The sequence below is a fragment of the Triticum dicoccoides genome, chromosome 7A (assembly GCF_002162155.2).
Source record: "Triticum dicoccoides isolate Atlit2015 ecotype Zavitan chromosome 7A, WEW_v2.0, whole genome shotgun sequence".
In the NCBI taxonomy this organism is placed as follows: domain Eukaryota; kingdom Viridiplantae; phylum Streptophyta; class Magnoliopsida; order Poales; family Poaceae; genus Triticum; species Triticum dicoccoides.
The window spans coordinates 558,504,079-558,518,281 of record NC_041392.1 but is presented as its reverse complement, the minus strand read 5'-3'; the positions used below and the strand labels follow the sequence as shown (position 1 = coordinate 558,518,281).

At 46.6% G+C, this 14,203-nt stretch overlaps 1 protein-coding gene across 2 annotated transcripts in view; it reads right to left on the bottom strand.

Annotated features, from left to right (window-relative positions):
- Nucleotides 1-874: 874 nt before the first annotated feature.
- The window catches only part of LOC119329510 (tRNA (cytosine(72)-C(5))-methyltransferase NSUN6-like), a 35,131-nt gene continuing 21,802 nt past the window's right edge, over nucleotides 875-14,203 (bottom strand). The window contains exons 9-12 of one of the 2 annotated variants that reach the window (XM_037602573.1): nucleotides 10,877-10,977; nucleotides 10,215-10,296; nucleotides 7,286-7,350; nucleotides 875-1,312 (exon numbers count right to left, since the gene is read on the bottom strand). In XM_037602573.1, the coding sequence (XP_037458470.1) occupies nucleotides 1,198-1,312; nucleotides 7,286-7,350; nucleotides 10,215-10,296; nucleotides 10,877-10,977 (363 nt within the window). In that variant the 3' untranslated portion in view covers nucleotides 875-1,197. Of the gene's footprint in view, nucleotides 1,313-7,285; nucleotides 7,351-10,214; nucleotides 10,297-10,876; nucleotides 10,978-11,129; nucleotides 11,476-14,203 lie in introns of those variants that run through there. The other variant, XM_037602574.1, reaches the window with a different exon arrangement.

Here is a 14,203-nt window from a genome sequence, read left to right as displayed (position 1 = left end):
TCCGGGCTCTGGCTGTCCCATAGCCAAAGCAACAAGTAGCACTTAGGCCTTGTTTGGTTCGGCTGTGGATTTTTAAAAGCAGCTGTGAAAAAATAGTTATGAAAAATCTGATGTGAAAAAGATGTAGGTCATTTGGCAAACCAGCTGATACAACTTTTTCAGATTTGGCCCGCAGCGGAATCAGATTTTGAAAAGCACGTCCTGGGCTGCTTCCGCTTTTGGTTCAAATTTTGGCAGCAAATTTCTAGAATCGAATTCTGGTGAGTTCGCCCTTTGGTTCAAATTCTGCTGCGCGCGCGGCAGCGAAATCCGTTGATAAAAGCTGAACCAAACAGGGCCTTAGAACACACCTCCAATAGATCGCGAGTCGACACCTGAGTTCCCCACTCATGACAAGCTCCGAAGGCATTCCTCCGAAGACCGAATGAAACTACATCAGCCCACTGTACCACTCATATTAGGTTACATCAAAACCCATCTTATATACCTACGTGTCCCTTAGAATAACTTTAATATACAATTTCGTATAGTTACTATCACTTCTTGGCCACATTTGTCTTTTTTTACGCCACGGGCGCAACATGTCATTATGTGTATCTTTTTCATGGCTCTCAATACTAGAGACGGCACAACGTGGCCATCATTGCTTGGCTAGTGTATGAAACTTAACAATAACCTATAGGGCTTCAAAACAAGATCTCACAATCACGTACACATGAATCTTTTTTCAGTTAATAACCTATGTGAAGATATTGACTACTGGATTAACACCATCTGCTAGAGATGTTTTTAAGTAACCAAAAACCAAATAATAAAAAAATATTGTAGTTTTGCAAAACAATACACCATGAACAGTTGAACAACTAGTCACCTCTCCAGCGAAAGGCCTATCATGAAGGCCAACCCAACATTGTTCTTTAATTCTGTTCCAACCCACCACCCATCCCGCAATAACCTAGAAACACCTCGAAAATTTTCTATCATATCAAACTTACACATGTTTAAATCATAGTCATCTTGTGATTTCCTTACTACATAAGCCCCTAGATAACCAAAATTCTCAAGAAATGTTTGGATGTAATGCAGGTAGTTGCAACAATACATGCCAGTGACTACTGAAAATGCCTGCAATTTAACTGATTCTATCGAAGATTTTTAGTACCCAACATATGGTGCTCAACACAAACCGCCCTTTGCTCAGTCCTCCTTCTGCCCAACATTAAACTTCGCAATGAAGAAACCCATCGTATCCAGTGATGATGATGGATCAAACCTCTGGACAAGTTGTGCTTCATCCTCCGTCAACCACTGCCTGCAAGAGCGTTTGATTTTTAGAGTTGTCCAGGCAACTTTTACTGGAACACATGCAAAATAAAAGTCTCATGGATAAAGGGTAGGTACATGACTATTTTACACATAGTAATACAAACCATTTTATATACTGAAGCAAGATTAAACATATATTGATTCAGCCAAGTGTCGCCTGCTAGTTGTTATATGTCTGAACAGCTGAAAATGCTAATAAATAAAATGCCATAGACCAAAAGATCTTCCAACGATGTAAAATGCTTCTAGTACTACAGAGCAGCACGCTGCAAGAAGGGCCAGAATTATTAAAACAAACCTTGTCCAGCAGTTTGATTAACAAACCAGCTTATTTGGCCCAATACAGTCTTATGCACAAGGACGGCTTATCAAACTAATGTAGATTGCTGATGCCTATGCATATGAAATGCCTCATGTTATTCTTGTTAGAGTTATAATATAAGTCATGTACCCCTTTTGTATTTATCCCGTTGTATGAGGGGTTTCCTGCATATGTTCCACACCTGTACATGTATATATATATCGGCCTATGGCCTCATGGGAATACAAGTTGCTTATTCCTAACATGGTATTAGAGCTAGGTCAATTTTTTGCACGCCGCAACTCGTGCTGATAGATCCGCCTCGCGACGCCACCGTCCTCTGTGGCCGTCGCTCTGTTCTCCGTCGCCGCCGTGTGGATCGCCAGGCTGGGCCGCTGCCTTCGCTCCTGCCCGTGCGATTCCCTCTCCTCCTGATCACGTCCACACCGTGCTCCCTGATCCGGATCAAGCCGCCAGCCGTTCCCCTCGCTGGATTCTACCACCGTGATTTCCCTGGTTCTGATCCAGTCGCCGGCGTTATCTCCAGCGGACGGCCGCCCGCCCGATCCGGTCGCCCGTTTCCACCAATCGCCAGCGCCCTCCCGCCCAAGCTACTCCGTTCTATCCATCGCGCGCCACAGCCGCCGCTAGCCCCGACCGATCTAGCAGCCGGCCAAGTAAATTCACGTATACGTCATCTATGTCTACGTGTTTGTTGCTTGAGAATCCATCAGGTTTGGTCTAGCTAGCTTTGCACTTCGCGTGCACAGCATCGCTAGCCTCGCGCGCTACAGCCGTCGTTCGCCAAGCCCCGCTCGCCAGCCCCGCGCACTTCGCCAAGTCTAGTCGGTTCAAAAAAAAATGTCTGCTGCATCGGGCTATGTTGCTGTCCCTCGCTGTCCGGTGATCTTTGATGGTACTAACTACACCGAGTTTACTGGCTTCATGCGCATTCACATGCGTGGCATCCGTCTTTGGGGTGTTCTTTCTGGCGAGGTCTGCTGTCCGCCACGTCCAGTTCCTCCGGTGGCCCCTACTCCGCCAACTCCATCGGTTCTTCCTACGGATGCTAATCAGGCCGCCAAGGATGCGGCTAAGCTTGCTGATGAGGCTGCTGATCGTGCTTATGATAAGAGGGTTTTGGCTTATGAGGAGGCTCTTCAGATGTATCATGGTGCTCTGTCTGTTTACACCCAGTGGCTTGATGATGATGCTCGTGCTGCAGCTGTTCTCACTGCTAGTGTTCTGCCTCAGTTTGCTTCTAAATTTCTGGGTCTTCCTACTGTCTTTGAGATGTGGACCCGTCTTCGTGAGCGCTATCAGCCCTCTGGTGATGCCTTATACCTCTCTGTGATCCGTCAGGAGCATGCTCTTCAGCAGGGTGACTCTACTGTTGATGACTTCTATGCACAGAGTTCTGCTATCTGGCGCCAGCTTGATTCTCTCTGTAGTGCTGGGTGTCGTACCTGCCCCTGTTGCCAGGCTGTCCAGGCCAATTTGGAGTTTCATCGCGTCTATGAGTTCTTGTCTCGGCTCCGTAAGGAGTTTGAGCCCCGGCGTGCTCAGTTGTTTGCTCGTGGCCGTATTTCTCTCATGGAGGCGCTTTCTGAGATTCGTGCTGAGGAGACTCGCTTACGTGGTGCTGGTTTGCTGGAGGTTCCCTCTGTGCTTGCTACTCGTGCTCCTACGCCACCTGCTCCATCGACCACTTCTCGCTCGAGTGCTCCGCCGCTCTTGCCCACTCCTTCTGGAGGCTCAGGTCGCCCCCGTCCACATTGCGCCTATTGCAACAATGATGGTCATCTTGAGTCTCAGTGCTACACGAAGAAGAAACACCTGCGCAAGGCTCGATCATCATCTTCAGGGACTTCGTCATCTACCTCGACAGCTTCAGCCATTGCTTTGACTGAGCAGGATATTCTGAGACTTAAGCGTCTGCTCACGGCTTCAGGTTCTTCCTCGACGGGTACTGCCGGTTCTGTGACTGATGCTTCCCGCACTGAGCAATCACCCTCTACACAGTCAGGTACATCCCCATGGGTTCTGGACTCTGGAGCTTCTTTTCATATGTCTTCTCATTCCTCCACTTTGTCCTCTCTTCGATCACTGGATTCTCCTATTCATGTCTTCACTGCTGATGGTACTCCACTTTCTGTTGCTAGTAGAGGCAATCTTACTACTCCTTATTCTGTTCCTGATGTTGCTCATGTTCCTCGACTTACCATGAATTTGTTTTCTGCTGGTCAACTTACGGATTCTGGTTGTCGCGTCATCCTCGACGTTGACTCTTGTTCTGTCCAGGACCGTCACACGCACACTCTGGTTGGGGCTGGCCCTCGCCGCCGTGATTCTCAGGGTCTTTGGGAGTTGGACTGGCTTCATGTTCCTTCTGCTGCCACCACCATCGCCAGTTCTTCCGCTTCTGTTGCCTCCGTCACTGGTTCCTTCCAGCAGTGGCATCATCGACTTGGTCATCTGTGTGGTTCTCGGTTGTCTTCTTTAGTTCGTCGAGGCCTTCTGGGGTCTGTCTCAGGAGATGTCTCTTTAGAGTGTCAGGGTTGTCGTCTTGGCAAGCAGATTCAGTTACCATATTCACATAGTGAGTCAGTGTCTAAGCGTCCTTTCGATTTAGTCCATTCTGATGTGTGGGGTCCGGCCCCTTTCGCTTCGAAAGGTGGTCATAAATACTATATTATTTTCATAGATGATTTTTCTCGTTACACATGGCTTTATTTCATGACTTCTCGTTCTGAGGTGTTGTCTATTTATAAGCGTTTTGCTGCCATGGTTCATACTCAGTTCTCTTCACCCATTCGTGTTTTTCGTGCTGACTCCGCTGGCGAGTATATCTCTAAGATGTTGCGTGGTGTTCTTGCTGAGCACGGGACTCTCTCTCAATTCTCTTGTCCTGGTGCTCATGCTCAGAATGGTGTGGCTGAGCGAAAGCATCGACATCTTCTTGAGACGGCTCGTGCATTGATGATTGCTGCCTCTCTCCCGCCTCATTTTTGGGCTGAGGCCGTCTCCACATCCACCTATCTTATCAATATACAGCCTTCCGCTGCTCTACAGGGTGGTGTTCCTTTCGAGCGACTTTTTGATCGTTCTCCCGATTATTCGATGCTTCGCTTGTTTGGTTGTGTTTGCTATGTTCTTCTTGCCCCTCGCGAACACACCAAACTGACTGCTCAGTCTGTTGAGTGTGTCTTCTTAGGCTACAGTGATGAGCATAAGGGCTATCGTTGTTGGGATCCTATTGGTCGTCGGATGCGTATCTCTCGAGATGTGACTTTTGAAGGAGTCTCGTCCCTTCTACCCACGCCCATCTTCCTCGACTTTTTCAGTGCAGGATATCTCTTTCCTCACTTTTCCTGACTCACCTATCACCCCCGTCGACACTGTACCTCTCCGTTCCACTTCCTCTCCTTCTCCACATCTAGTTGATTTGTCGCCACCATCCTCCCCGGTCTCCTCGCCTAGCATGTCACCGGGTTCTCCACCTTCATCTCCGGTGACTTCCTCCCCGGTCTCCTCTCCCAGTCTGTCACCGGATTCTACACCTTCATCTCCAGTGACTTCTTCGTCGCCACCCCCTGATTCTACCTTGCCGATTCCTCCTTCTATTATTCCATCTCTTCCTCAGCATTACACTCGTCGTCCACGACCAGTCGATGCCTCTGTGGATGGGTCGTCATCTTCCTCTCAGCCTACTTATGGCTTGCGTTCTCGTGCTCGTCCGCTTGTTGATCGCTTTGGATTTCCCACCACTGGTGCTGCTGTTCTTGAGCCGACTTCTTACCGTCAGGCTGTTGTTCATCCTGAATGGCAGTTTGCGATGGCAGAGGAGATTGCTGCTCTTGAACGCACTGGTACCTGGGATCTTGTTTCTCTTCCTCCCGGAGTCCGTCCGATCACTTGTAAGTGGGTCTACAAGGTTAAGACTCGCTCTGATGGTTCTCTTGAGCGTCACAAAGCTCGTCTTGTGGCTCGTGGTTTTCAGCAGGAGCATGGTCGTGATTATGACGAGACTTTTGCTCCTGTGGCTCATATGACCACTGTTCGTACACTTCTTGCCGTTGCCTCTGCACGCCACTGGTCTATATCTCAGCTTGATGTTAAGAATGCCTTTCTTAATGGTGAGCTGCGTGAGGAGGTGTACATGCAGCCACCACCTGGGTATTCTGTTCCTGATGGCATGGTATGTCGTCTTCGTCGCTCTCTCTATGGCCTTAAGCAAGCCCCCCGCGCCTGGTTTGAGCGCTTTGCCTCTGTGATCACTGCTGCTGGTTTTTTAGCAAGTGCTCATGATCCAGCTTTGTTTATTCACCTTTCTCCTCGTGGTCGGACTCTTCTTCTTCTTTATGTTGATGACATGATCATCACGGGGGATGACCCCGAGTATATTGCCTTTGTAAAGGCCCGTCTTAGTGAGCAGTTTCTTATGTCTGATCTTGGACCCCTTCGCTACTTTCTTGGGATTGAAGTCTCTTCTACCTCTGATGGCTTTTTTATATCCCAGGAAAAGTATATCCAGGATCTTCTTGCTCGTGCTGCTCTTACTGACGAGCGCGTTGTTGAGACTCCTATGGAGCTCAATCTTCACCTCCGTGCTACTGATGGTGATCCTCTCCCTGACCCGACGCGTTACCGTCATCTTGTTGGCAGTCTTGTCTATCTAGCTGTCACTCGTTCGGACATCTCTTATCCGGTTCATATTCTGAGTCAGTTTGTCTCTGCCCCCACCTCGGTTCACTATAGTCATCTCCTTCGTGTTCTTCGATATCTTCGAGGCACGATCTCTCACCGTCTATTCTTTCCTCGCTCCAGTTCTTTACAGCTCCAGGCCTATTCGGATGCTACGTGGGCTAGTGATCCTTCAGATCGCCGTTCACTTTCTGCTTACTGTGTTTTTCTTGGTGGTTCTCTCATTGCCTGGAAGACGAAGAAACAGCTTGCAGTTTCCCGTTCGAGTGCCGAGGCTGAGTTGCGAGTAATGGCTCTTTTGACGGCAGAGGTGACTTGGTTACGGTGGTTACTTCAGGATTTTGGTGTTTCTGTCACTACACCGACTCTGCTTTTATCTGACAGTACAAGTGCTATCAGCATTGCACGCAATCCTGTGAAGCATGAGCTCACCAAGCATATTGGTGTTGATGCTTTCTATGTGCGCGCTGCTGTGCAGGATCAGGTTATTGCTCTTCAGTATGTGCCTTCCAAGTTACAGTTGGCGGATTTCCTGACGAAGGCTCAGACTAGAGCACAACATGGCTTTTATCTCTCCAAACTCAGTGTTGTTCATCCACCATGAGTTTGAGGGGGGTGTTAGAGTTATAATATAAGTCATGTACCCCTTTTGTATTTATCCCGTTGTATGAGGGGTTTCCTGCATATGTCCACACCTGTACATGTATATATATATCGGCCTATGGCCTCATGGGAATACAAGTTGCTTATTCCTAACAATTCTACTATTCGCAAAAGAAACAATGAAAGTTTGGGATGCAATCCCCAAATGTACCACATCCGGCTGTAGCCATGTGCCAAATTATGGCATGGGGTTTTGCCAAATCACGAAATGGTCATTCCAGAACATAATCTAGATAACAGGTTCAGGAGCCAAATTCAAACAAAGATATAACAAAAATATTTCGATCTTACTCAGTATATGCCTTGTTGGGCAGCTTACACGAGCCAATAATACCAGGTCCTCCAACTTTTGGGTGCTGAAAAAGGGTTGACAATAGAAATGGTGTCGGAAGTTTAGCAATGAGTCATATAGCACAGCAAGTTTAATTGTCTCAAGTACACATATTATATATCCCCTTTGTTCGAAATTATAAGACATTTTGGATATTTCAATATGGACAACATACGGACTGAAATGAGTGAACGAACACACTAAAACACGTCTATATACATCAGATTCAAAAAAAGTTAGAACATCTTATAATTCGGAACAAATGGAGTATAAGAAAAGCACTCAGTTTCTCTACTCAAGTTAGAAATACGTATGCATATTTGAAGCAAAAATGCAGATACCACCAAAGGGTCCAAGACCTAATTTGCTTCTACATTGTCTTAAGGTGGCATGCTATCATTTTTAAATCAAGTTCACCAGCTTTAACATGCACTATAATGCGCTAAATCGCCTGTGCACATGCGGCTACGCGAGGTTGTTATCCTCATCACTCGCCCCCACGCGATTCGTGCTCACTCCAATACGACGCTCGCGTATTAACTCCACTGGGCAGCCTACACCTCCTTCTATAGGGCTCGTATTTCTCTCTACGCGTCAGTAAAGGCCCACACGCCACCTGGTGGTGACAACGGCTACCTGCGCCAAGGCATTTACTGAGCTGTAGCCACAACGGCTACATGCACCAGGCGGGAGGGCACGACCAGGCCACTGTTGTAGTAACATATGTAGTGTACCCCCTCTGCCTAGGGCATGCCGCTTATCTTTCGTATGTTGTAGTAACGCATGCCGATCTACGTGTGTAAGTTAGTACGTAGAGCAAGCCCATGCAGGCCGCTAGTGGCTAAAAAAAGGGCAACCTGGTGCATGTAGCTCCCGCTTGCGCAGGGTCCAGGGAAGGGTCCGACCACTTTGGGTCTATAGTACGCAGCCTTTCCCTACATTTCTGTAAGAGGCTGTTTCCAGGACTTGAACCCATGACCTCATGGTCACAAGGCAGCAGCTTTACCATGCAGGCCGCTAGTGGCTGTGTAATAAAATTATCTCGATGTCATCATGAGTGGCCGTACTACCGTAATTAACCATGTCGCTAATCAGGAAACAGACGCACACACGTACTTTCTGCGAGTGAGTGAAGTCACCGCCCACGGGATCACTTCAATGCACCAATAAGAGAGGGCGCTGCGCGGCATAAATACGCCCAGCCCACCTGCACCGAGCAACGACACCCATCACGAATTGATTGCTCCAATCAATATGGCCTGCAGACGAACAGAAGACGACAGGGCACGCGTGCTCTATAAATCGATTAGCCCAATATGGGCTATTAGAGGTCGTCTAGTACTATATTGCTGCTAAACCAACGGGATTCATATGGATTCTCATGGACTAACCTGGATTTATCTGTTTCTGCTGAAACCATGGCGTCCGCCCCCTCCTCGTGCCCGATGAGCGTGAGAACCCAAGAAGATGTACAGTGATACTAGCCTGCGTGCTCGACCGACGCATTAGCCTGTGTGCTAAATGACGATGCACCCCGCGTCAGGCCAATTATTACCCCACCCGCGCACCGGGGTCCCCGCAACGGACAAATGATGTATTTGTACGAAGGTAAATGTGCACGGCCCACTGACGAGAGGGTATAGCCGGCGTATTCCCATTCTGAAAAAATAAAACACTGTGCTGTATTGTGCGCGTGGGGGGAGAGGCTAATTTAGCTGCGGATCACGACGCGCTGCGGACGCATCAGATAAAGACCTCGCGTGGGGGCATGTCCTCAAAATTCGCGTCCACTATAATGTTGAGTAAAATATTGTTTCGCAAATAACGAATTTCCAGTTTTATTTCACTTATGTTATGAACAAAGCAGGCAGAGGGATTCAAGCCCAGGCAGGTGAGCAGCTCAGTGGCATCTTCACAAACCGATCAAGCTTTTGCGCCAACTTTTGCAACAACCATTAATTTTAAACAAGTGATGAAATGCAACAGATGAATTAATGGCATATTTTCAAGTTTTGCGCTGCAAATATATAGCTACTGGGTTTTGCATTGGAGAAGGTGTCCCTTGCTTTTGCCACTCCTGTTTGCTTTTAGTACTTCTGCCGCTCAACTCCGTTAAAAGAAAATTGGGCACTCATGTTTTACCAGTCCTGGATCTCAGGACCAGGGGCCAGCGCCGTTGGCACACCGTCAACGATGGTAAACGAGCCAAGCAGCCATGCGGCATCCAACTGTCCAAGACGAAGACACCCTGGAGAGCACCAGCATGAGTGGAACTCAAGGCATCTCAGCGCTGAGGTGGCTTGACACGGCAGTAATACAGTAATGAGGCGAGGAGGCATACTTGTGGAATGTAGTGCCGCAAATGTGGATAACTCTGTGTGTCACGATGGCACCAAGATAGAGGAACAGATCCGCATGGCTGGGGATCAGGGTCGAGCAATCATGCCAGTTGGCTCCCAACAGCAAATGAATGAGAAAAAGAAGGGACTCGTGGGTGAAAGGAGAGGGACGGAGAGGACACAGAAAATGTGCTGGGTAACTTTTGAGAACAGACAAGGGGAAAAAGTAACATTACAAATTTAACCATCTGAGCTCACTTCTCACAGCTGCAGTTCTGCCAAAAATGTAAAACTCACATCCGTAGAAGGTGTCTGAGCTAACAAGGGTGACGGAAGTAGAAAATGCAGAAGGGAGTTAAAATTTTCGAATGGCTAAAATAAGACACGTCTCTCCAACAGCAGAATCAAGTAGACACATTGCAGATAAAAGACATGCATCGCTTTTAAAGAGAAAAGGAAAACTTTACATGTGCAGTAGCACAAACAAAATCTTCTGACACATTAATCCACCGCAGCGAAGACACGACAACATACAAGTCATTGAACTTACCTGTGATCCTAGTGACAGGAATTTGTATGTATCCAAGGCATATCTGACCAAAGACTCATTTTCTCCTGGATTTATGGTACACCTGGAAGCAGAAAAATAAATAAGGTGCCAGTAGTAATCAACACTGTTCCTCGAGTTGTATTGCTTATTTGCTTCTCATTTAAATTGTAGGTCACTTAAACAATACACCAGCATAAATGGCGGGCATATGCAAGATAAAATGACTACTAGCAAGTTATCCAGTTTATGGAGCAACTACGATTATCCATCAAGTAGCTAACATTGATATCGTGCACAGCAGTGTATGTAGATGGAACAAAATTGATCGTTTCACCCACTGAATACTAATAAAATGTTCGTGCATGACTAGAAAAAACATCATTTATGTTCTTTTTTGGTATTGCTACAGCAGTTACAATGAATCTCTGTTAGACCACTAGCTGCACTGTTTATAATCCAGGCTCTGTGCTTTTTATCCAAACAGAGACCCACTATCCCAGTACAGGAAATACAGTGGGTACTCAGTATCTCTTAGCTGTGTCAAGTAAGCAATGAAAACGTGAATCGAACTACTGTGTACCAGCACCAGAAAACAGAGCAATGTAGCACGAGTTTTTGACCGTCCACCCCAGTAACAATAAAAAAAAGTTCAACATACTTACGTGGAATAAACAATTAACCCACCAGGGCGAACTAGCTTAACAGCTTGATCAAACAATCTTCTTTGATACGTCGCATTCTTTCTCAGCGATTCCAGAGTTTCCTGTAATAATGCAATTTATGAAACAGCAAATAAGTTAGCAAGTTGTACTAGAATTAGCCATCTAGATATTAGAGAATCTCCAGCAGGCCCCCTATTAGAGCCAGGAAAATGCGGGGCCCCCATAACACCCCTCCCACCCAGCCCCAACTCCCACAGGCATACCCTCAGGCCCCAAAACCTAACGACGGAGAGTGGGAGGAAACTTCCCTTGCACATGGCTCTCCCTCCTGCGTCGGGAGCTCACCAGCGGGCCTCCGCTGCGCAACACTCGCCTCCAACCTCCCCAGCCTCCCCCCACGCCGTGCAGCTCCTCCTCTTACTGGGCTCTGCCCCTCCACGCAGCGCATGCTATTGGGCCAGAGCTCTGGCGTCCACAAAAACTGCCACGCGGACCTGGCATTCTCCACCCTCCCTCCATCTCTGTCACTTTGTCCCAAGGAACGCCGCCATGCCAGACCCGGCCTCCTAGTGCGCTGGCCCGAGGTAAATGCAGTCCTCCTGTTTTAGGTATATGTGAATTTGTCTGTCAATTTGCATGTGAATTTGTATATAAAATTTGCATACAATTTTGTAATGTCAATATAATTTTGATATCTGAGTTGGCTTAGATCTCCAAGGGAAGATTCCGGAGCTGTGGAAGATGTATTCGCACAGGACTAATGAGGTGTGGCTAGGATGGGTCATTGGTCACGGGTCCAAGTCCAAGTCGGGGTAGGTTTGGAACCGGATCCAACGAAAGATGGCAGGGGGACTGGATGTTGACTAGAAGATAGATATAAGTTCAAGTCCTAGTGGACTTCCACTTCGACATGGCCCGGAGAAAAGAAAATGCAATAGAGAAAATAAAATGTTCAATAATTTATTTTATTCTAGGCGAAAAAATTCCTAGCTCTTCTATTAACAACTTTTCTGGGGTTTCAAAAGTGGTATGTTACGATTCCAATTAATGAGCTGGCCATACGAGCCAAATAAATCAAAACATTTCTTGCCTTCCCCTGCCCATACTCAAATCAGATCAAATCTTACCAAAATCTAGAATATGATTGGTGTAAGATTTATGTTAGACACAATTGGTGCTGAACCACTAGAATATGTATTACCCCTATTGTAACACACAGGCAATTAGCTAGACAATGTTACAGACGAGATTACTACATTCCAGATCCATAATAAACAACTCATTCTTAACAGGTGCACAGCCATAAAACATATCCTTTAAATATATAGAACAACCATTGTTCTCAAACTTGAAACGAATATCCATCACGCAATAAACAAGATCCTAATATAATGTTCTTGCGTAAGGCCAAACACATAGTAACAATTACTAAGCTCTAATACGAACCCCAAAGGTAGATGTAGAACGCCGACGAGTTGAAGAGTGTCTGCACTCATTTTTGGCAAAACTCCTGCCGAACGAGGCATTCCTGCCGTGACAGACCCAGGTGAGGCGCACTAGGGAAGGTGCCCAAAACATGGAGAAACAGCCAGGAGGCATAGCACTCAAGAGCAAGGTACACACACTAGATATAGCACTCAGATCTGCAGTGACCAGTTATAGCTCTCCCAAGGTGATACAAGTTGCCATGTCCCAATTGGCAAGCGGCTCGCTGATTCGGCATGCTCCACAGGCTGGCTGCTATGTGAAGGATAGCTTGAAACCATGGCAGTATAAGGTCAGATTTAAGTATGGAGTTTGCCTTTGGATGACCCTATTTGGGAAGATCAAAGTTGATATAAAGATGATCCAAAATAGAGTTCGGATGCGGAAGTAATAACAAGTTCAGAGGTGTGCACATTAACACTAGATTATGGCATGGCATAAAATGTAATTAATATGGCCTCAAATGAAGTAGTGCTCAACATGCAAAATTTTCGTCGTCGAAACGAATAAATTTGTCTTTGGATCATCTCAATCCAAGGTCGTATGCAACCTTTAGAGCCGAAAGAAGATCAGGAACACAGGCTGAAGGAATCCTGACGGATAAATCCAACCGAGTATTTAAATCCGAGTGAGGCATCAGTCGGGCAATTGGAGTGAAGCTACTGTCGGATGGCCCGATTGATCTCAAATCCGACTGAGCGGTCCTAAAATCCGACTGGTGTCGGGCGATTCGACCTGAAGCTAAAGATGGGTCCTAAAATCCGACTGGTGTCACGCAATTCGACTTGAAGCTAAAGATGGGTCCTAAAGTCCGACTAGTGTCGGGTAATTCGACCTGAAGCTAAACATGGCCTTAGTTATCTCATAACGTTTGGACCTTGCTGCTGGAACAAAGCATTTAGCTCCACCGATCATATTGTAGGCACTATAGCTCTCAAAAAAGTTTTTGAAGCATGCATCAGGTACTGCACTAATATGGAGTCGTCACTTTTGGTCTAGACATTTATATCATCATCCGTAGCGTTGTCACCAGGGCACACGCCTACAATAGCTGCTTGCAAAATATATTTTCTTTCTTAGCACTCCTGAGGACAATCCTGAGATGCAGTCTCCTGGACGACGAAGAGTTTGCTGAATTACTAATTCGGCACGCGTGGATACCGTAGGGGGGCGCCTACTTCGACTCTTGGTCGATGGAGAAATTCTCGCAGCTGGGACGTATAACCTAGCTACGGGTGTCGGGAAATCTTCACCATCTTCTTCCTCTCCTTTGAGTTCTTTTGGTGTAAAAGTGCATCTAGTGCCCCCTTAAGACAAATGGGTTAAGGGACTAATGTGTTTGTGAGTGTACACAAAAGATATAGTCCCTGAAGATTTGGTTTAACCAACAAAAAACGACACCTAAAAATGTATTTCTTCAGTGAAGAATTTGCTGCGTCCTTGAAGAAATTGATGTGAAGAATTGGAAGCTTGAAGACTTTGTTTTCATAGTTTATTGCTTCTTTATTTGAGTCAATGGGAAACACCATACTGTGAAAGAGGGTCTAGGTGATATATAGGTGTATTTCCGAAGTGATGCTCAAACCTAAAACATACCTACTTATTCGAGTGAAGACTTTGGAAATCTCTTGCAGTGCAATCGAGTTCTTCAGTGACAGAGGCAAAGTTCTTTTGTTCGTTGACGAAATTGGTCTGACTGAAGAGTTAGGATTTCGCCAGTGTGATCTGCATACCATGTGAGGAAAATGAGAGTTCCGATGAAATTGTCGTTCCGACCGTTGTTGCGCAAGTGCCAGCTGTTGAGTGGATCCTTATCCAAGGGGATTTATGTCTTATCATGTC